The 24,605-nt window shown below is 45.6% G+C and overlaps 1 protein-coding gene across 1 annotated transcript in view; it reads left to right on the top strand.

Annotated features, from left to right (window-relative positions):
• Positions 1–21,385, top strand: part of LOC147660719 (uncharacterized) — a 146,266-nt gene extending 124,881 nt beyond the window's left edge. Inside the window, exon 2 of the mRNA XM_086951511.1 lies at positions 20,904–21,385. Coding sequence (XP_086807637.1) covers positions 20,904–21,163 — 260 coding nt within the window. The 3' untranslated portion in view covers positions 21,164–21,385. The remainder of the gene's footprint in view (positions 1–20,903) is intronic.
• Positions 21,386–24,605: the final 3,220 nt, after the last annotated feature.

Here is a 24,605-nt window from a genome sequence, read left to right on the forward strand (position 1 = left end):
GATATAGGGTGAGAGGTGTGTGTAGGTACAGGTATTGGATGCAAAGTGTGAGTAACTCAACCCACACAAGCTAATAAAACACATAGAAAAATCAAAACACATAATACTACGCCACATCTACTAAACAATAATTTACAATATTTCTTTTTCATTTCTGCTCTTTTATCATTTTCCGATTCACCAGAATTTATCCTCTAAAGTGTTGCTCGTGGCAATCTTCCTATCTCACTTAGTTGTGGTTATTAGCCGTCCTATGACACTGCAGATCCTGCATGCCTATTGCCACTACTCAGGTCACAAACCAAGTCTCCTACCACGACCCTGCAACTTAAATTGGATGATTCCAGTATCACACAGTAAAGGAGAAAAAAATATATATGCAATTCAAAATTTTAAATGTAAGTTCAGAAAAAGGAAAAGTTTTCAAATGTCTCTTGTCTTTCTAGGCCTTAGATTGTATTTGTTTTTGTTTTCAGCACAGTCTGGTCCTGAAAAAGTGTTTCTGGATCAGTTGTATCTATTCTGAGATGCGATGGTACAGCTTCTTGCAAAACATCATCGTCTTCCTTCTCAGTCCGAGTCCATTCTAGGTGTGCATCGCCAAAAGGTACAAACCGGGGGACCCTTTCTCCTTCAACATCACCTATACCTTCGCGGACCCACTGGTCAAAAGGCAAAGGCAAGGGTACCTTTTTGCAGTGCACACCATGAATCCAGTTCTTTTTCCCAACAACCTTCACGGCTGTACGTGTTGTCAGCAGGACCTGTCTTGGCGGGGCTCCAGATTCTTTTTTCTTTGGAAATTCTTCAGACACACCCAGTCCCCAGGTTGGATGGTGTGCCCGGGATCGGAAGAGACCTGAGGCAAAAGCGTCTTGTACCTGCTGATGGAGAACTCACAATTTAGTGGTGAGGTCATGCAAATAATCAACCAACATTGGATACTCTATATCCGAGTACTTTTTGGGCCTAGGGACACCCCGGACATTAGCAGGGCTTCCGACCACAATTTCATATGGGCTAAGTCCCACACGAGAATGAATAGCTGTTCGGGTGGACAAGAGAGCCAAAGGTAAAGCATCGGCCCAGGCAAGACCCGTGTTGGCCTGTATCTTTGCAAGTTTAAGCTTGAGAGTGCCATTATAGCACTCTACCAAACCCGCTGACTGAGGGTGATTTGCCGCATGGAATTTCTGCTTAATACCAAGACTTGTATATACTTTCTGCATGATTTGGCCCACGAATTTACTTCCATTGTCACTCCAGAGAATTCGAGGTAAACCAAACCTCGGGAAGTATTCCTTCAGAAGGACCTTGGCTATAGACAAAGCAGTATTATCCTTTAGGGGGTAGGCCTCTATCCATCTAGAAAAGGCACACACCACCACAAGGACATACTTTAGGTTATTGCATCTCTCCATATGAATGTAGTCTATCTGCAACACCTCAAAAGGATACGTTGGGGGAGCAAAATGGCCTGCTGGAGTTGGTGTCCCTCTTCCTGGGTTATGCATTAAACAAACAATGCAATGCTTAACTAGATTGTCTGCACATTTAGGTATTCCCGCATTCTGCCATACCGGAGCCAAAAGCTTGCATATTCCTTTTGCACTGATGTGGGCTGGACCATGCGCCATAGTCACTACTGGAAGTACATAGGTGTCCGGTAGCAGCCAACGCTGATGTTCTGACAATTCTATCCAACACCCCGTCACATCTAACATTCCCGTACCATCTTTCCACTTACTTAATTCTTTCTCTGTAGCCTCTTCCTGAATCATTTTCACACTTTCTATTGTGTCCTCACACATTCCTCCTTGACTGAACCATCTGGCAGGTCCAGCAACATACATACGACTTGTCACGTCTCTAGCTGTCTCTTTTGCTATCTGATCCGCGAAATCATTTCCTTCACCTACGTCATCAGTGATCCTCTTATGTGCACTACATTTCACAATCGCTATCTGAGTGGGCAAGGCAAGTGATTTACTAGCTGGCCATGTTGTATTTTAGTACCGTGTGAGGTAAAGAATCCTCTTTCCTTCCAGAGGCGGCCAAAACTATGGGCCACCCCGAATGCGTATTGGCTATCGGTGAACACATTCACTCTTTTTCCTTTAGCCAATACACAAGCTCTAGTCAGAGCTATCAATTCAGCTGCTTGGGCTGAATTCTTCCTAATGCGTGCTGTTTCTACAATTGTATGCAAGGTGGTAACAGCATAGGCTGCAGTCGTTTCACCATTGGGAAGCTTAAAACAAGAACCATCCACCCATAGGATCCCACCCGGGTCCAGGAGTGGCTTATCCTTCAAATCGATTCTACCTTTCGTCTCTTCCTCAGTACGAAGAAAACAATCATGCTGTTCTCGAATGCCTTTCTCTACTGGAATCGGCAACAGTGTAGCCGGATTCAGGGTGTTACATCGTTTGATGTGTACATGACTAGCCAGGAGCGTCAGCTCATACCCAGATAGGCGCGCGCTCGTAAGGTGCTGAGTTTTTGTCCTATTTAGGAGAGTATCCACTGCATGTGGTACCATGACAATAAGTGTATTGTCTAGCACCAATCCAGCAACTAGGTAATGCTTTAGCCACGGGATCTAACATAGCCGAAAAATAAGCACATGGACGTCGCTTGTCCCTAAATTGCTGTGTCAAGACTGACCACGGGCAACCTTCTCTCTCATGTACATAAAGTGTGAAAGGTTTACTGTAATCCGGAGTACCCAACACAGGAGCAGAACATAAAGAAGTGCGCAAATCAGAAAAAAATGTCTGGCATTCCAGAGTCCAAGGGAGAGGTTGGCGTGTATCTTTAAGGGTAAGTGCTAACAAAGGTTTCGCTAATAAAGAAAAATAAGGAATCCACTGTCTGCAATAAGAGGTAATGCCAAAAAAGGCACGCACCTCTCTCTGTGTACATGGTACAGACATTTGCGCAATTGCTTGGATTCGTTCTGAGGTCAATCGCTGTCCCTCCTTCGACAAGAGATTACCTAAATAGGTAACCTCTTGGCGACAATATTGTAATTTAGAGGGTGAAACCTTGTGATGAAAGTCAGACAAGTGACGTAACAGAGAAATAGTAACTTGTTTACAAATTTCTTCAGAATCAGCAGCAACCAATAGATCATCTACGTATTGAATAAGGGTGGTACCTGGAGGCAAAGTAAAAGCGTCAAGCTGAGTTTTCAAAGCCTGACTATAAATGGATGGACTTTCACAATAGCCTTAAGGTGCACGCTTGAATCGAAAGCTTCGGCCTCCTAAAGAGAAACCAAAAATATCCCTACTTTCCTCAGCAATGGGAATGCTAAAGAAAGCGTTCTTAAGGTCAATTACCGAAAACAAGGCAGCCGAAGCAGTTATCATCGTCAATAAAGCAGTGATATCTGGGACGACAGGAAACTGTGGTACAACAATCTTATTGACCTCCCGAAAATCGATCACAAAACGATAAACAGGTGGCTGGGAAGATTCAGTACGTTTAAGAACAGGCAAGACAGGACTGCATACATTTCCCCTAGTCTCTTCAACTACACCTTTCTCAACTAGATCATAAATAATAGCCAACAGTGCTCTCTCACCATCACTCGAAATCTTATACTGGGGAATGCGAGGTAGCTTAACATTAGACTTGAGGGTGACAATGTAGGGTGGGATCTGCAAGAGACCAACATCATTGGGACCTGTAGCCCAAAGATCAGTGGGCAAGGAACATAATTCAGAAGGGAGTTGGTCTCTAGACAAATATGTTGGGGAGATCAATCACTTACCTAAAGTAAGATGCACGCCAGAAGGGGAACAATGCAGTGTTGCATACAGTCTTTTCAACAAGTCCAAACCCAACAGATTCTCACCACAACCAGTCGTCAAAATAAGTGGAGCCTCTAAGTCATAAGGACGCTTGTTAGCGCGTTATAAATGGACTCTACATCTACATCAGCAATTGAAAACCTGGATTTACAATCTTCCAGACACAATGGCCAGAGCGCTAGTGTGATCCCGGTTATGGTCTCCTTAAGCAGTAAGGCAACCTTTTCATCTGGTTGTCCTCACATTGGCGCCGAGATGCTCCTTGGAGCGATTGTTAGCGCGTTATAAATGGACTCTACATCTACATCATCTATCGAAATGGGCAAAGGACAAGAAACTGGGTTGCAAACTGGGGCGCCAGAAAATCCTACAGAAACATTTGTTAAGCCAGACAAAGGTGCCCCAGGGAATTTGGAGTGGATGATAGAACTCTTCGTTGCACCAGTGTCCAATAGAAATGGCTCTGACACACCAAGCGCAACGACTTCAACATAAGGCCCATTTTGGTCCACTGGAACTGAAATGACTCCCTCACTTTGTCTATGGCTGTCCTAGCTAGAATTAAAATACTGAGTCTCATCCTCCATACAATAATCGTCATTATAATAGTGTGCAGACTGAGTATTTTGCTGATCAAAACAATTCATGAAATTTTGGGGCGGAAAGGAACGTTGCTCCTGGGACATTGTACCTCGCCCCCTCCCCCTTGGGGTCGACTGAAAACCACCTCGGCCTCGTGGCCCAGGCGTACCACCAGCACGCTGCAATAAAACTGGGCAATTATTCTTAAAGTGACCTTCTTCTTTACAATAGGCGCATTGATTAGGGCCCAGTGGAGGTCGTGGAACAAAGGGCTCAGGTTTCTGAAACACCTTCTGAAACTGGAGAGTCGGCTGAAACTGACGCTGAGCGGGGCGAGGGGGATAAGCCTGTTGCAACTTTCGTTTTTAAATCTTTAGTCTTTTATCCAATTTATCCTTTTCCTCCTTATCCCCATTCTCGTAATATTGAGCAGTAGCCAATATCTGGGCTGAAGAAGAAACGGCCCACAAACTTTCAGAATCCTTTAATTTATTAGTGAGTTCGGGAAGTAAATTAAATACAAATTTATCCACAAATAGTCGCTGCCCACCTTCTGTGCTCATATCTTGACCACTGTGATCAAGAAACGTTTCCTCAAACCGAGTAAAGAAGTCGGAGACACACTCATCTTTCTTCTGTTTACAGGCAGCTAACTTATCCCAATTAACGCGCAGAGCGGGCATCATAGTTTTCATTAAGGTGATTATCCTACCAGGAAGTTCTATAATTAGATTATCAGGTTTGGAACCACCCACTTGGAGTCTATCGGCGGCAACTATAGCAGGCCAATCTCCTCCTAATTCCTAGACATGGTTCTCTTTCCGAATTCTAGCCCACAATGGTTGCGGAACAACATTTCCCATCAGCATATCTATGTCGGCCAAATTCCTAACACACGCATCAACAGTATGAGACAGTTCTTTGTAATAACCAGCAGGGTTCTTACGGGGGTCAGGTAAGGACTGTTTAAGGGCCAGCCCCTCAGATCTCTTCCAAGGTACATGTACCCATACACGTTGAAAATGAGCGGGAATAGCAGGATTTCCTCCCACAGGTGCAACCTCGTCCCTCCAAACTGGGGGAACCTCTCTCATAGTATAGTGTGTCAGTTTCCGTCTAACGGAAAGATCGGGTTCAGGTAAAGACCAAGAAGAAGCATGGACCTAAGGGCGACAAGTGTCTTTTCAGCATTCTCAACTTCAGGACCCACAATTATTCCTTTATCGAAGTCAGCCTGAATATCTAGCAGATCCTGGGAAGCTAATCCCAATCCCGTATCCTCCCACTTTTGGCTAAGAATGACGCACATGGCATCAAAAACATGTCTTTGTGTTGGTGCATTCCACTGTGAAAAAGTGTCCATGATATCTTGTACACTATACTCGTGATCATTCATGATACACTTACGAGCAAGAACATCTAACACATTTTGTTCGTCATGGCCCGGGAGTTGTCTACGAGCCTGCCTCCAAGGAGGAACAGGAGTTGTGCTCAATGACCCAAAGAAAGGGGACAAGAAACCAGAAACAGTATCAACTATCTGTTTACAAAATGAGGGGCAGTTGGACATAAGGACAGGGGACAAGGTATTAGGCGGAGCACAAGAGGGGGCAGAAGAAGGGGTAACCAGTATAAAGGGGGTCGAAGGCAAAGGAGCCAGTGGCAAAGGAGGTGGCATGATAGGCATAACTTGAAGGGGCTGTGGTGGAGGTGCAGGGACTGGTTGAGGAACAACAGGTGGCTGAGCAACAGGTGGCGGAGCGGGTGGTATTAACAAGGGTGCATTAGCACCTTGTGCATAGGGCGGGGTAATCTCAACAAATGGGACATTAAAGGATCCTTTTTGGGGTCAATATCTTTGTCCGGAGGGGAAGTTGGCAACACTAGATAACTCTTATCCACAGCCATACGATGTCGTCTTTCTAAAAACTCAATCACATGATCAGTCTCATTGTCAGTAAACTGCTGGGCAGCCTGTATGACAGCCATGCCCTTTTTCTTTCTATCTCTCTTTGCCTGTTTAATTTCTTTTTGTTTGGCTTCCTTGCGCCAGAGGCGAAAAGAGTCAAACATAGCCGGCCGGGCTTTTCTTATAAACAATGTAGCTTCCAAATTATCTAGGATGTCAGGTTCAAAACTACCATTTTGTGGCCACTGCAGAACACCATCTTTCCTAGTATAGCGGACCCACACTTCATTAAAGGTGATGGGGCCCACACCATGTTTAGAATAGAGCTCATAGGTGGGAGTTCCAGCCGGAGGAATGGGACAAGAGTCCTCCAGTTGGGAATCCCTATCACAATCACAACAGCACCAACGTCTGAACTTACTGAAACCAGGCATCGTTATTTCACTGGCCTCTTTCCAAAACATCAAGGGGTTAATCAAGCAACACAGCACAAACATACTCACCCCTTGGCTTCGGTTATTGCAATAGTCGAATCAAAACCCAAAAACAAAAGAAGTGGGAGCTACCCACTAGTACTTAACCAAATGTCTCCTTATGCCAACAGAGGTCCGTTCTAATGTCTTGAGATACCAGTTATCACCACGGGACCAAGACAGGGCGGCAGTCAGGGCAGCAGTTGCCAGCAGCCGTTGGAACGGAGAAGCTGCACTTCTAAAGACCATCGGTCCACTTTCGACATACAGGGGTCGCTGATGTGGGGCGCCTCCTCCGGAATTTTCCTGCGGGGCTCCTCTCGATCCTCGGGCTCAACCACTACCTCTGAAGCCGCCCAGCATTGGGCGCCAATTGAAGAACCGAGCCTTATGGGCCTGGCGGCGGAGGGCACGCCTTAATCTCCGAGTTCACCTGTCTTGTTGCACAGAGACACGGAACACTCTGTTGTCGTAGGAAACAGAATTTATTAGCTGCAGCTAGGCACAGTTGTCCTAGAAGTACACCAAGTATGTTCTCAGGAGACTGCCACTTTACTCCGTGGCTCACAAGCTTTTATAGTAAAAATGCAGTTGTACAAACATATACCCAATGCACAAAGTTACAGCCAGTCAGAAGAGTTTGAAAACAAAGTGTTGTGCAACCGGAATATTCTCTGCTTACGTGTTTGTGTGTTATTCGGCCCCTCAAGTTAATCAGTCTGGAATGAAAAGACATGTCTTGTATGCTTCAAAGGAAAGGTTGTAAAATAGGAAAACAAGAGGAGAGAATAGCGAAAGGCCGATAGATAAGATACGGCAAGAGAAGAATCCTAAAGGCTTAACAGATAGTTGGTACAAGGATTAGTTAGGCCGGGTGTTGTCTGGGCTTGGTTTCGGACAAGGACGGAGGGGGTCTTGGGACACGTTGCAATCAAAAGGGCAGAGACAATTCGTTCGTCGAGCGGCCTCTGTAAAGGCAACACAAAATGGCGGATGAATGTAAGATGGAGTCGAATTTAGTGAACCTCACCTGACCCAAGGCCACCCCCACGCCGCCCGGCTCCTCCGCTGTGACAGCGTCTCTGCCCCCGGCGCCGCAGGTTCGCCCCTGACCTCGGTGTCCCCCTGCTGCTTCCTTCTCCTACTTCCTGCTGCTGCCCACACTTGTGACTTGTGAATTGTGCTTTTTTTTCTGGACTTCTGCATTTTTCTGTATTTTTCGTAGTTGCTGTTGTATCCCTGTCCTCTGTGTGTGCCCCCCGCTGCTCCCTCGCGGCCCGCCCCTTTTTCTTTTGTACCCCCTGCCCATTGGCCGCCCCGCTCCTGCCTCCCAGCTGCTCCTCCCTCCCACTTCGTCTCATATGGAGGCCGCACGGCGGCCGCGCCGAAGGCGCGCCAAAGGCAAGCCCGTCTGCGCCCGTCCGCGCCTGGACCGCACCCAGTGCCAGGACCCCTGGCCCTCGGCGATGCCTGCCCACCCGACAAACTTACGACGGCGCAACCATCCACGCACTCAACGCCGGCCGGAACCCCGCCTGCTACAGAGCCATCCCGAAACGCACCCATGGACCCTTCACCTGCCAAGCCTGCAAATTCACCTGCCTCCAAACCTGCACCGCACCCGCCAAGTCAGCTACCAGCAACAATCACCTCAAATGCATCCTGCTCAACACCCGCTCCGTCCACAGGCACGGCGTCGAACTCTGGAACCTCCTGGACACAACATCACCAGACGTCGCCTTCCTCACAGAAACCTGGATGAACGCCTCCTCAGCCCCCGACATCGCCATAGCCATCCCGGATGGCTACAAGATCACCTGGAGGGACCGCGTCAACCAAACCGGAGGAGGCATCGCCATCGTCCACAGAAACACCATCCAAATCACGACCAACTCCGACGACACCCTCACCGCCGCCGAGCACCTTCACTTCCAGATACACACCGACCCCAAGACCACCCTCAGGGGCACTCTCATCTACAGACCCCCGGGACCACGCACACAATTCAGCGAAGCCATCGCAGACTTCGTCAGCCCGCACGCCCTAACCTCTTCAGACTACATCCTCCTAGGGGACCTCAACTTCCACCTGGAGAACAACAATGACAGCAACACTGCCGCCCTGCTGGACAACCTCGCCAACCTCGGACTCAAGCAACTGGTGAACACCCCCACCCACTACGCCGGCCACACGCTTGACCCCATCTTCTCCTCCGGCAAGCACATCTCCTTCAGCCACTCCACCGGACTACACTGGACAGATCACAGCTGCGTCCACTTCAAATTCAGTAGAACCACGACCCACCACCACCCGCAACAGGTTCCCCGCAGAAGCTGGCGCAAGATCACCACTCACCAGCTCACCACCTCCATCAGCCAGAACCCTCCCACCAACACGACGGACCCCAACGAAGCAGCCCGCAACCTCACACAGTGGCTCACCAACTGCGCCGATGACCTCGCACCACTGAAGAACCCTCCCAGCAGACCGGGCAGCAAGAAATCCTCATGGTTTACCAACGACCTCAAAAACTCTAAGAAAACCTGCCGCACACTTGAGAAAGCCTGGCGCCACGACCAGACAACGGAAAACATGACAGCCCTCAAGAACGCCACCCGCAAACACCACCAGCTGATCCGCACCACCAAAAGGACAACATTCAAAGAACGACTGGACAACAACACCCACATCAGCATCGTTAAAGAGCTCTCCAACCCCAGCACCTGCAGCAACGACATCAAACTATCGCAAGACCTCTGCGACTCACTCGCCTCGTTCTTTCACTGCAAGATCGGCGACATACACAACAGCTTCGGCGCACAGACCACGCACCCTACCACCACCACCCTATGCACCTGGACCTCGGTCAGCACCGAAGAAACCACCCGAACGATGAACACCATCCACTCCGGCTCCCCAACCGACCCCTGGCCACACCACATCTTCAACAAAGCTGACTCCATTATCTTACCCTAACTCTGGGACATCATCAGCAGCTCCTTTGCATCCGCCACCTTCCCGGAGAGCCGGAAACATGCCGAGCTCAGCGCCCTCCTGAAGAAACCCACCGCGGACCCCACGCCCCATCTCGCTCCTCCCATTTCCAGCGAAAGTCATCGAGAAGACCGTCAACAAACAACTTTCCGCCTTGCTCGAGACAAACGGATCCCTCGACCCCTCGCAGTCCGGTTTCCGAGCAAACCACAGCACCCAGACCACCCTCATCGCAGCTACCGACGACATCAGGTCCTTGCTCGACAACGGGGAAACAGCTGCCCTCATCCTCCTGGACCTCTCAGCAGCCTTTGACATCGTGTGCCACCGCACCTTAATACAGCGCCTCAGCAACACCGGAATCCAAGGAAAGGCCTTGGAGTGGATCATTTCGTTCCTCGCCGGAAGAACCCAGAGAGTCCGTCTCCCCCCGTTCCGATCCGCGGCCACCGAAGTCATCTGCGGTGTACCGCAAGGATCCTCGCTCAGCCCCACCCTCTTCAACGTCTACATGAGCCCCCTCGCAGCCATCGCACGCCAACACAACCTAAACATCATCTCCTACGCTGACGACACCCAGCTGATCCTCTCCCTCACCAACGACCCCGCCACCGCCAGAGCCAGGCTCCAGGAATGAATGAAAGACATCACGGAATGGATGAAGCTCAGCCATCTGAAACTGAACTCGGACAAAACGGAAGTCCTCATCCTGGGACCATCCCCCTCTGCCTGGGACGATTCCTGGTGGCCCCCTGCCTTGAGCACCGCCCTCAAGCCAACGGACAATTCACGCAACCTGGGCTTCTTCTTGGACTCCTCCCTCACGATGACAAAGCAAGTCAACGCCGTCTCGTCATCCTGTTTCAACACCCTGCGCATGCTACGAAAAATCTTCCGGTGGATCCCCACCGAAACCAGGAAGACGGTCACCCAGGCCCTCGTCACCAGCCGACTGGACTACGGGAACACCCTCTACGCTGGAACCACAGCCAAACTCCAGAAAAGACTCCAGCGCATACAGAACGCCTCTGCACGACTCATCCTGGACATCCCCCGTAACAGCCACATCTCTCCCCATCTGAAAGACCTGCACTGGCTCCCCGTCAGCAAGAGGATCACGTTCAGACTCCTCACCCACGCACACAAGGCTCTCCACGACATGGGCCCCAAATACCTCAACAGCCGCCTCACATTCTACACACCTACCCGCCAGCTCCGATCCGCCAGCCTCGCCCTCGCCACCGTCCCACGCATTCGCAAAGCCACCGCCGGAGGAAGATCCTTGTCCTACCTGGCGGCCAAGACCTGGAACTCCCTCCCCACCCACCTATGGCTGACCCAGGACCATCTTTCCTTCAGGAAACAACTCAAGACCTGGCTCTTCGAGCAGTAGCGACCCCCCACCCCCTCCTCCCAGCGCCTTGAGACCCTTACGGGTGAGTAGCGCGCTTTACAAATCTGTTGATTGATTGATTGAACAAGCATGCATTATGTGACCAAACAAGGGGGCACGAGATACACTTTGCTATCCCTACAAGCTCAGCAAATTTGGGATTGGGCGATTCAACATCAGATCACAGCAGTCCATGTTCCGGGGGTGTCCAACCTGCTAGCGGACTCCCTGAGCTGGTCGGTCTCATCAAACCACTAGTGGGAACTTCATCAGCCGACACTGGACCGCATCTTTCAGCTTTGCGGACACCCCAATCTGGATTTATTGGTGACCAACCTGAACCGCAAATGCCCATTCTATGCAAGTTGGCTTCCCCACTCAGAATCGTGCAGAAATGCGTTTTTGATGAACTGGTCAAAAATATATGCTCACGCTTTTCCACTGATTCCTCTAGTCGCAAGGGTACTTTGGAAAATGCAGAAAGAACCCTGCGGCATTCTTCTCATAGCCCCCAGATGGCCTCGCCAGTTCTGGTTTACGGAGCTCCTCCTTCTGTCGGAGTACAATCCAATTTGGCTGCTCACAATTTCGAATCTTCTTTCTATGAACCATGGCCTGATCTGCCATCCGAATCCAACTGGTGCCTGAGCACTATGAGTTTGCTAATTTGATTATTCCTCCGGACTGCAGGGAGGTCCTCACTAATGCTAGAGCACCCTCCACTATCAAAACCTACAAACTCAAGTGGAAACGGTTCTATCCTTGGTGTGAAGCTTCAAATTCAAATTCTTCATTTTAACTCTGAGAAGACAGAGATTCTACACTGTGCAGTAGATAGAATCCCTTCTAAACTTCCGCTTGAGTTTTGACCAACATCCCCTGCTACTCTATTGGCTCCCAGTAGCGTGGTACATAATCTGGGAGTCATGGTTGACAACAAATTGACATTAGAAAACTGTCAACAAAACAGCTGGAAGTGGTTTTACTCTGATCAGAGCATTTCGGAAAATCCTTCCGATGTTCTCTTAACAGAACAGAACGCTGATAGTCCAGAGCACCATCCTCAGTAAGCTGGACTATTGTGATGCCCTGTTACTAGAATCCCCGCAATATCTGATTGAGAGATTGCAGAGAGTACAGACCATGGTGGCCAAAATGGTACTAGTGCAACCACGCCACTCCTCCGCCTCCCGTGCACTCTCAGATTTAAATAAACAGTGGTCCTAGACCTATTCATCGAAATAATTGACCTAATCAATCTTCATTCATTAAATCAAATATTTAAGAGAATTTCAACTGGATCTGCTCCAATTCACAAATATAATTAATAATTTTAAGAGAAAACACAACAGCCACTACAACAGAGACAGAGTAACAATGTATTTAATTCATTGTCTCATGTTTTTGAATTCATTTTGCACAATATTGCATTATTTCAGAGGTAAAAAAATGAGAAACGGTTGCCCAAAGGAGCGTGCAAAAGAGAGTGATCAGAGTGTTTAGTGAATAAAGAAGGAAAAAGAAATTCACAGTGATAATCATAACATATTCACATTACTTCTTGGTCAATAACGGTATTCTAGTTTTTTCCGTATTGAATCTACCTGGCCAAACAAGATTTTAGTAACCACTACATTCAAAACATTGTAAAGAGACATCCATGTCCTCAGTGTGCACTATGTAATGTCAAGAAACAGGTCCAAGGTAGAAATAATAGCGTCGACGTTTCGACTCGACTTAGGGCCAACCGGTCATTTAAACCTGGGGCATGCAAGTCTTCATCAGGACAAGATAGAGATGGGCAACCAAGGGGTATCGATGACCCCTAGGGTGGAGAACCAACAAGGTATGTATCCTCAATCAGCGATATATACTTATACTTGAGAAGCGGCGATCCTGTGGAACCCAGGCTCGGCCTTCTTTCGCGTATTGAACACGCTGTTTACATGCTGCCTGAACGTTGGTGACAGGAGCTTGGGGTGTAATCAAAGACTATTGAATCGACTAAGGTATCTCCACCCCGTTACCGGTGTAACATGGAATATTGTGCTCACCTCTTACTTGATGATTGATTCTTCTATGATTAAGGAGTATAAGTATATATTGCTGATTGAGGATACATACCTCGTTGATTCTCCACCCTAGGGGTCATCGATACCCCTTGGTTGCCCATCGATACCCCTTGGTTACTTTTAAGTAAGGTGAGCCTCTGTTTCTTACCTCCTCCTGCACACATTGTATATATGTATATATTTCTGCTTTTGCAGATGTGCCCATGTTTACTGCTATACTGTAATATACGTATATGTATTCTCTCGTACTCTGTTTACAATGTACTTATGGCTTACTATGCACAGTTCTTGAATTACTGCTATCTACTCTGATTCAAGCATGTGAATCTATGAAAGATACCCCAATACTGGAGAAGAACATAAGTTACTTACCTGAAAACTGTGCTTCTCCAGTATTGATATCTTTCATAGATTCACATGTGACTCACCCACCTCCCCTCAGAGGCTCCGCTCTTCTCCTTTTCTCTTAGGACCACGCTTGTGCTAAAAAATTGGAGAGCCTGAGCCTCTGAGGAGAAGGTTCCAGAGGGTGCTGTCACCTGATTGGCTGGAGTTTGAACCATATCTAATGACTTGGACATGACTGTCGCCCTCACTCTGTCTGTCGCCCTCACTCTGTCTGTCGCCCTCACTCTGTCTGTCGCCCTCACTCTGTCTGTCTGTCGCCCTCACTCTGTCTGTCTGTCGCCCTACCACAGCATCACTCAGGGGCACCACAACATCACTATGCGCTACCACAGCATCACTGAACGCCACAACATCACTCAGCGCCACCAAAACATCACTATGCGCTACCACAGCATCACTATACGCTACCACAGCATCACTATGCGCTACGACAGCATCACTATGCACTACCACAGCATCACTATGCGCTACCACAGCATCACTATGCGCTACTACAGCATCACTGAACGCCACAGCACCACTGAACGCCACAGCACCACTGAACGCCACAGCATCACTCAGCGCCACCAAAACATTACTCAGCGCCACCACAGCAGCAATCTGTGCAACAATTCAACAATAACTAGGTCAAATATGTTCTCTCAATGTTTCAAGCTTTATTACAAATGTCACAAAAAGATGTTAATATTTCACTTCTGCTCTTGGATTTTCGTCACAATAAAATACACTGAACATAATCTTCACAAAAGTTATTTACAAAAGTTTAAGCAATTGCCATTATAAATTACAATAACTTTTACTTAAGTATTAATTATTTAAAAAAATTGAAAGCCATTGTTATTTGTAATATCAATAATCTCAGTCACGTAAATACAACACATATTGCATTACAAATGGTATAGGTGTCACATTTGCGAAAGTTAAAACTTTTGGCATTGTAAATGACAAAGCTATTAATTTCGCTATTTTCAAAACCAACACATAAATAAAAAATGTGTCATTTACAATACCAATAGCTCAAACTTTCCTAATGCAAGACCTATTGCATTGCAAATGCTTGTTATAATTACAAGGGTGTGACAACACCACATACCACCGCATAAGCAACAAGTGCAGATTAAACCACAGGGTTCAAATAAACCCCCACACACACCGTAAGATTAAACATGTACTAAACACACACGCCTCAATAACGGGTACATCATAGAAAGACTGATGCACATAATGAAGCGGACCTAGAGAAACATGCATAGCACAGACAAGATAAAGGTCTTGATTTAGAGTTTGGTGAGCAGGGTACTCCTTCACAAGCGTGGTGGAGTACCCTGTCCAACAAACGGATGGTTTGCCTGTAAATACATTGGACGACCATTACTTTTTAGATCAAGCAGTCTGATGTATTTTTCTCTTATTCATGACCACCAGGGAATACCTGGCAGTCGTGATGAGAGTTTGTTTTCAAATGAATCCCACTTCCTGGGAGTAGATTAATCAGGGAGAAAGTTCCAAGGGTGTGAGGGTGATTAGTTATTGGTTTTTAAAAACAAACTCCAGCTTTGGAAGCTTGTTTTTGAAAAACACAAAAGTTGGTGAATGGCCGCCTAAAACATCCCCAAGGGATACAGAAAATTGTAGATCAACTTCCTATAGATGGTTGAGATTGCTTTTTCGGTCAGGGGATTCGTTTAAAAAAAAAACATTTTTATTAACTTTTCGTCAATCATCCTACAAACATTCAGCATAATAGGACCACCATCACCGTGGGTCCGTTGTTCAGGATGAAAATCAACATTATTCCGTATCCCACATCCCTATCCGAGTCCCCCTCCCACCTCCCCCTCTACCCCCACACCCCATGTCAGTGTGCCTTCTGCTATCCCTCCTATGGAATGGCATAAACCCCTTGTGCTGCAACACCCAACTCCTTCTGAGGACATACACCGCTACATCCAGGTCAGGGGATTAGTTAGCAGCTGGTCCTCCAGTGGGGATGCATCAGGCAACTTCCCCCCCTTCCCAGATGTTACCTTGCAGAGCGTGACCCACCTGCAAATGTCAGAACCGTTTTTAGTCGCCTAAATTCATACCAACCGGACCATCGAGTTGCACCTCCACCAGCTAATGGTCTTAGATTCCCCCTGCTATGTGTGTAGCGGCCCTAAAGTCATCTTTATGGACAGTCCGGATGAAAAGATAGTGCAGGCATGCCAGACTACCATGTGCTGCAGACAGGTGCGTCCAGTTCTGATACCCTCTTCCACTCTAGGGGCATTTAGGAGTATCATGAATATAGTATAGGGTCAGTTCTGTCACTCCAGTCACCCCAATGCATGTATGCTCTGTCGTAAGTGTCTTACCCTTTCACAGGATGAGTCAGTCTTGACTGGGTCTGTTTCCTGTTTCCCGACATTTGAATGGCACGCCTGAAGACTCGAGAGAGCAGTGACCCACCAGAAGGCTTTTGTGGAGCGCTTTTGTCCTGGATATAGTGTTGCATTCAGTAGGGCACCCACTCTCTTTTCTTTGCAGTTGCCTGAAGATCAGCAGTCCCAAGGTAGCAGTCACACCTGGCCTGTCTGTAAGTGCAGCCCCCTCTGGAGGCCTGACCATCAGCAATTGAGCCCACATTGTGGCCGGCTGGACCACAGGCGTAAGCTCAGACAGGGTGTTCGACACTGGAGTAGTTGTAGTCCCTCATGGACCTCTGACACAGAGTAGTCAGAAATTCAGCAGCTAAAAGCCCAACACAGGCTCTCCAGGAAATCAGTAGATTCAGACTCTGTTGTGTTAGGAATTTTGCAAATGCAACCTTGAATGGGCCTGTTGGCAGCACACAATCGTCCTACTGGGCCTCAACAATTATGTTGTCGTAGAGTTTTATTTTCTGCCTTGAACTGTTGGGAGAGTCTTGGCATCCCTCAGACTAGCTGGTCCAGCTGGATGGCTTTCCGGCTCGCCCTATAGATAACGAGGATGTGTCGGACCTTGCTTTTTCCAGGACAGCCTTGTCCTCCTGCTGGATAGTGAAACTCCCTTCCCTTTCTTACCAGACAGGCAGGCTTCTAGGCAGACTTCAGGACAGTTACACAGCTTCTCCATTAAGTTATTCAGCCTACAGGTGATGTCCCTTCAACTTAGATAAACTGTCAGGCTGACACCATCCCTGGTGCCACAGCAGGCACCTGTGTACTTTGTAGAGCACATTATTCCTTGGTAACAGAGGACTTTGAACTCTGGTATAAATGAGGGATAGATGGTCCCACTAGTATACACAACTGGCAGGCAGGAGATGGTGTTTACTCTGTCGCACTCTCACATTGCATTTATGCTACGCACTCCAACACCCTAAACATGCACTTGATGTTATCGCAAAGTCTGGGCACAGGTATAGAAATGGAGCATTACATGGGTGTGTCAGTAGAAAGCCACTCGACTGACCATGATGCAAAGATCTAATCAGGCTATTGATCCTTACAACAGGGTGCATTGCCACCACCTCTCTAGCTGTTAAACCCACGACAGTCCTCTGCCTTAAATGAGGGCACACTTGGTGTGACCCTCCAGGTCACAGGACCGGTCCAAGATCCCTCATAGTCCCTTGTTAGAAGTTGCACAGTACTGCGGTGGCAGAAAAATCTCATGTAATTGTTTTGTGGTAGATTTATCCCAGTAACGTGCAGTTACAGTTTTGACGCCATGTACTGGGGAGTTGCCACGAGAAACCGATTCTTCTGCTTGTCAAATCACATTCCATTCACTATTTCATAGTGTTTTTCTGCTTTTATTTACCACTTGTTTTAAGCAGGTGGTAGATATATGCATGTGGTTGGTTGGGGGGGAGATGGGCGAAGCAGGGGAGGGAAGGGGAAAGATATTTCTAACAGAGGGAAGAATTGTGTGTTTCCCACAGTTAGTAAAAAAAACAGCATAAGTCTTGGCTGCTTCTGCTGCACCCAGAGTCTTGTGGGTCTTTTCAGTCTAATTTTTCTGTCTGGAAAAAAAATTGTGTCCTGTTTTTCTGCACCTGGTAAATCCAGGTGCAGAAAAGCCTAACAACTGATAATCAGGTGGAATAAAATGAACACATGAAAGTACTCCTTAGTTTCATTGCCCTTGATTCATACTCTGGACATAGTTGAGGGATTGGTCTAGGCGTAGTCCTCGCAACACACAATAGATTTGCGTGCGGCAGAGGCCAGAGCTCAAAAGTCAGGTTACCAGATACAAGTAGGTGGTAACTCAGGGCAGGGGGAAACGCCTGTTGTCAGTGGAGGGGAAATTCCCATCCTAGAAATCTACATTAAACATTAATTAATAGTATTCTATTTTAAATATCTTTTTGGTGCCAGTCCATAGGACTTTAATGTCTGCTTTTGGGATTCTATGTTACAAGTCCATAGGGTACATGTATCCTTTCTGAGCTTACTAAAATGTTGGAAATTCTACAAATCCTCACTCCTAGATCCAAGTACTCCCAGGCTACCATTCTACACTCTGCTCTGTCTGAAGAACCGCTCAACACTTTCAAAATTCTGCTTTGATATGGCTTGTAAATTATTTTTGGGGATATTTACATGTATTAACTATTTAATTTTAATACTATAGGTGATTGAAATTACGGACGAAGAAAGCAAGATTTAGCACCAGCCAACTGAATGTTAGTGCCATAAGAAGGATTATTTTGAAAAACTGAAGGGCATCCAGCATTCTAAGTTTAAACAATTTCCAAAATCTAGGTTTGGCGAGGAGCTGAGGAAAGTACTGTACCTGTAAGTGAGGTCTCTAATTTTGCATTTCATTAACCCAGAGCAAAGTCATATCTGTCCACACAGCATCGGAAATAGTGCCAGAAAGACCAATCACAACATCCTCATCTGAAATATTATCAGAAAGATAAATTGCCTCAGCATGACAGAATAACGTTCATCTAAAGCACGCATGATCTAAAGCATCATGTAATTCCAGAGAGGAAGCACAAACTGCATAAAAGAAAGATATAACAAAAGGTTTCTTCTGCAAACCATCAAAGAAAAGACACTGAAAGAAGACTCCGAAGCTGACACGCTAACAACCAAAAGATTGGAAAATCACCTTTATTCAACAACCGTTTTTAACCAGTTTTGCAAGTTTAAGACTATCTGCCTCGGGATATAACACCTCAACCCACTCTGCTCACTCTGGCAAAAACGTTAAAAATTCACCACTTTATTGTGTTGTTCATGACCATCTCAGAATGTTTCCTTTTTATTGTGTACTGTTCTGTAATTCTATGTGAATCGCCTCAACCTTATCTGTTGTGCAGGAGTGATATTTAAAACTGTTAAATATCAAAATGGATTAAATGAGCACCGTTGCGCTAGCTAATGTAAATAAATCCTTGTCTTCAGAACTACAATCCTTAACCTTACACCAAACACAGAACGGGTAAAAGGAACTGATGTTCTGCGACTGATGAGCCACAATATTACTGTGCATGTTCTAATGTTCTCAGTTACTGCCATTACGCCAGTGCAAAAAGGTACTTCTCAGTTTAATCATTAAATATCAGACTAACACCTTATTACTGCATTGCTAAGAACCTATACAAATAGATTTGAGAAAAACTTCAGTCACAAAATAAGTTGCTGCCGGAGAGGCTATAACCAAAAGACTATTATGTGCTACCAACATTTCAACCGGTGTTACAGGGCTGCATCCAGACATATTTTGCTCAATTCAAGTGTTAAGAAGATTACACACAATATCTTTTAGAGATAAATGCTGAACATTATCTAAACAAGCCCGACTCTAAAATCGGGTTCACTCTTACTGTGGCATACAAGCAAGAGAAAACTAAATGTAGAGATATTAACTCTAGGAATACACCTTTTAACACCTTGGCTGCTAGGCGTTTTCCCCCTCCTGTGCTGAAAATTGCCATTTTGCTGGTGTCATGACGAGCTCAGCTCGTCATCAGCACAGCTCAACTGTGCATCATGACGAGCTCAGCTCGTCATGAGCATCGAAAGGGTTAAAAACACGGGCTTTGAGAACAATTTCAGTTTTCAAACCTGCCTCAATCAAAGCAAAATAACCCAAGTTGGGGAAAAAGTTACCTGTGCCAAAAAAGATTCAGCCATAAATCTCATCTCACTGAATTTGAGAGAATGCACACTGGGAAAATCCTCTCTCAGTGCTCTGAATGCCAAAAAAGTTTCAGCAGTAAATCTAATCTCACTACGCATATGAGAATCCACACTGGGGAAAAACCTTATCAGTGCTCTGAATGCCAGAAAAGGTTTAGTTTCAAATCGCAACTTTATCGACATGCATTAACTCACTCTGTGGAAAACCCTTATCAGTGCTCTGAATGCCAAAAAAGTTACAGCAGTAAATGGTATCTCACTGAACATATAAGAATCCACACTGGGGACAAACCTTATCAGTGCTCTGAATGCCAGGAAAAGTTTTATAACAAACAAAGTCTTTCTCGACATGTAATAACCCACTCTGTGGAAAAACCTTACCAGTGCTCTGAATGCCAGAAATATTTCAGTGAAAAAAGAGACCTTACTGTACATACAAGGACCCACACTGGGGAAAAACCTTATCAGTGCTCTGAATGCCAGAAAAGGTTTTATAAAAAAGAAACTCTTTCTCTACATGTATTAAGCCACACTGGGGAAAAACCTTACCAGTGCTCTGAATGTCAGAAATATTTCAGTAAAAAAAGAGACCTTACTGTACATACAAGGACCCACACTGGGGAAAAACCTTATCAGTGCTCTGAATGCCAGAAAAGGTTTTGTAAAAAACAAAGTCTTTCTCTACATGTATTAACCCACACTGGGGAAAAACCTTACCAGTGCTCTGAATGTCAGAAATATTTCAATCAAAAAATAGGACTTATTATACATACAAGGACCCACACTGGGGAAAAACCTTATCAGTGCACGGATTGCCAGAAATGTTTCAATGCCCAAACCGAGCTCACTCGGCATAGAAGAACCCACACTGGAGAGAAACCTTATCAGTGCCCGGAATGCCAGAAATGTTTCATTGTCAAAAACTATCTCACTCATCATATAAGAACCCACACTGGGGAGAAACCTTTTCAGTGCTCTGAATGCCAGAAATGTTTCAGTGTAAAAATCAAATTAACTAAACATACAAGAATCCACACTGGGGAAAAACCATATCAGTGCTCTGAATGCCAGAAAAGATTTAGTAACAAACAAAGTCTTTCTAATCATGCAGTGACCCATTTTGTGGAACAACCTTATCAGTGCTCTGAATGCCAGAAATGTTTCAATGAAAAACGCCATCTGACGGTGCATATAAGAACCCACACTGGGGAAAAACCTTATCAGTGCTCTGAATGCCAGAAATGTTTCAGTTTAAAAAGTAGTCTCACACGGCACATAAGAATCCACACTGGTGAAAAACCTTATCAGTGCATTGAATGCCACAAATGTTTCAGTGAAAAAAGACATCTCACACTGCATATAAAAACCCACACTGGGGAAAAACCCTAGGAGTGCTCTGAATGCCCAAAACATTTCAACTGTAAATCACTTCTAACTGCACATGTGAGATTCCACACTGGGGAAAAACCTTATCAGTGCTCTGAATGCCAGAAATGTTTCAGTGACAAAAGAAGTCTTTCTCGACATACAATAACCCACACGGGGGAAAAACCTTATCCATGCTTTGAATGTCAGAAATGTTTCAAAAACATTCGAAAAACATGTGGACGTCATCTGCCTGCAATTCCTGACGTCTGGGGCATTTTGGTGGCGGTGAGGGGGCGAATTTCCCGATTTTATAAGGAGTGTAGTAAAGCCTATTGACCACGAAAAAATTGTTCTTTTTCAGACAGGCAGGCTTTATATGTTTGTATAGTGTCTTCAAAGATGGTTCAAGCATGCCCTCTGCCTGTGGTGCCATGGAGAAATTGTTCCAAACCCCCTCTGCCGAAGCTATCCCAGTGTCTTCACCCTTTAGTAGATGTTGATACCATACCGAAATCTCTTTTATAATGGGTGTGAAGGATTGACTTAGCCTTTCTATTTCCTCATTACTTTTTATCTCCTCACGTTCCGCTGTATGCCAAGACACCAATTGAAGATATTTAAATCTTGATAAATCTGTCCCTACCTTTGCCCTCAAGTACTCCCATGGGTATATCCCTTCCTCATCCATTAAGTCTCTCCATTTCGTAATCCCAGCCCTTTTTATAGGTACTGCCAAGGCATCGTTCAAGCAGTCCGGGGTACCAGGTGAATCCCAAACTGGAGCTGAGTCTGAATAGTACCCAATCCCACTGCTTATCCTTACCCTGTACCATGTCTCTAGGGCGGTTTTTAGTATCTTCAAATGAACTGGCTTGAAGAATCTAGGAGATCCAAATTTATACATAAAGGCATTGCTTCCCCTTTCTGCTCTCACCATCTCTTTCAGCAATCTGCCCCAGGATGAGTCGTCTGGCTTAGTAAGTAGCATGCGTAGGCTCTTAAACTGGAATGCCACTACATATAGACTAATATCGGGGAGAGCTAACCCACCTTTTAATAACCTTCTTCTGAGTTTCTTCCAGGTCAGGCGCACCCCTTTGTCCCCCCACAAAAAACTACCTATTTTGCTCTGTATCTTATATATGTCTTTCTTAGGGAATCTTAGCGGTATTGTGGGAAACAGGTAGGAGAGCTTGGGGAGAATGACCATTTTCACTAGATTCACTTTCCCGTATATTGACAATGGGAGGTTCTTTTATCTGCTAAACAAACGGTCCATTTCCCTAGTTGGTTTGTCCAGATTTAACTTAGGAATTCGATCCAATTCCCTCACAATATATATTCCCAGATATCTAAACTCCCGACTCTCAGTGCAATACCATTGATCCACGTTCCATCACATGACCTCCGTCTTAGATCTGTTCATCTTGTATCCTGATAATGCCCCAAACTCTGCTGTCAGTTCCTCGATCCGAGGAATAGCTGTACCTGGATCACCCGTAGATGAAATCAAGTCATCCGCGTACAGGGCCAGCTTAGAGCTATACTGACCTGACTGAAATGTGAGATTCCACACTGGGGAAAAAACCTTATCAGTGCTCTGAATGCCAGAAATGTTTCAGTGAAAAAAGAATACTCACTACACATACAAGGACCCACACTGGGGAAAAACCTTATCCATGCTCTGAATGTTAGAAATGTTTCAGTAAAAAAATAATACTCACTCGGCATACAAGAACCCACATTGGGGAAAAACCTTATTGCATTGAATGCCAGAAATGTTTCAGTGATAAAATCAATCTCACTCAGCATATAAGAACCCACACTGGGGAAAAACCTTATCAGTGCTCTGAATGCCAAAAATGTTTCAGCCTTAAATCTGATCTCACTGTACATTTGGGAATCCACACTGGGGGAAAAACATCAGTGCTCTAAATGTCAGAAAAGATTCAGAGGTAGTGATGGTTACATGCACCATAAGAAAACACACCGTCAAAAATACTTCAGTGCTCCAAGTGCCAGAAAAGCATCCATTTTAAATGCAATCTCACTCTACATGAGCAGACGCACACAGGGAAAAAACATTACCTATGCTGTGAATGACAGAAATTCCTATTTTTTGATAGGCACAGCCTCACTAACCATAATCCACTCCATACTGATGAAAACCTTATGAGTGCTCTGAATGCCAGAAAAGCTGCAGAGAAAAACGCTATCTCACCATGAAAAACTCCACACTGAAGAAAATCCTTATGCCATAAAAGCTTGAATCGGAAAGACAGAGTTATGCTTCATGAGAGATCCCACTCTGGGGAAAAACCTTATGAGTGCTCGAAATGCAAGCAAAGTTTTGGTCACAAATTACGTCTCACTTGTCATGAGCAAAGTCACACGGGAGAAAAAAGCCTTATTTGTGTTCTGAATGTCAGATAAGGTTTAATCAGAAATACAATGTCACTTCACACAAGAGAATTTACACTGGACTAAAGCCTTATACAGGAGGGGAAAGCCAGAAACGTTCTACTCAGAAAGGAGATCTCACTAAACATGAGAAATGCACCCGCACCAGGTAAAAAGTAAGGCGTATCTTGAGTTGCAGAAAAGCTTCTAACAACCTGACTTTACATGAGAGAACACATATTGTAGTTGCAATAGGATTAATCAAGAAATTCTTGCAGGATAACTTAGGCTGCCCGCATGCAACCTCCAAAGAAATTTCAGGCCTTGAAAATGTTTTAATTGCAACAAAATCCACAATTTGAGTATCTGAAAGTTACAAAACTCTCAAGGTCTTTACTTGACACAGAGAAGTGTTAGTACTTGCAAACATCAACTAATTAACAAAAAATTCACAATATTAATGTCTTACATTTTCTCCACCCAAAAGATTTCTACTCACACTTGTTTCTTAACCCCTTCGATGCTGATGACGAGCTCAGCTCGTCATCAGCCACGGGGGGCGTGTGCGGATGACGAGCTGAGCTCGTCATCTAACGCGGTTTTTGGAAAAAAGCCGCATAGCGAAAAAATTACCGCCGCAGCGATGAGGCTAACATATGACTGAAATCTAGATTTTCATGCTAAGATTAGGCCTAGGTGGTGTTCCTCAATGAAGAACACGGCAAAGTGTCAAAAAAACTCAACCGCTCAACGCAGAGTTCGGCGAGCAGCAGAGTGCGTTAGAGTCAATTTGAACCGCTTTTTCGGCGAGTGGCACGCTACTCCAGGATCCCAAAATGATTAGTGGTGAATTAGTGTAGGGAAATATAAAATGTATTTGAGAGCTGGACATGTTGGTCTGTTAGTTGGGATGAAAAAGAGACTGGAGGGATAGAAGAGGGAAGGTTTTGCATGTATATAGCGCTTGCTACCCCTGATGAAGTGTTGAAGCGCTTTTCAGCGAGTAGCATGCTACTCCAGAACCCAAAAAGATGAATAGATAGATCAATTATTGTGGGTAGGT

This window comes from Lissotriton vulgaris, unplaced genomic scaffold (genome assembly GCF_964263255.1).
Source record: "Lissotriton vulgaris unplaced genomic scaffold, aLisVul1.2 SCAFFOLD_2418, whole genome shotgun sequence".
Classification (NCBI taxonomy): Eukaryota; Metazoa; Chordata; class Amphibia; order Caudata; family Salamandridae; genus Lissotriton; species Lissotriton vulgaris.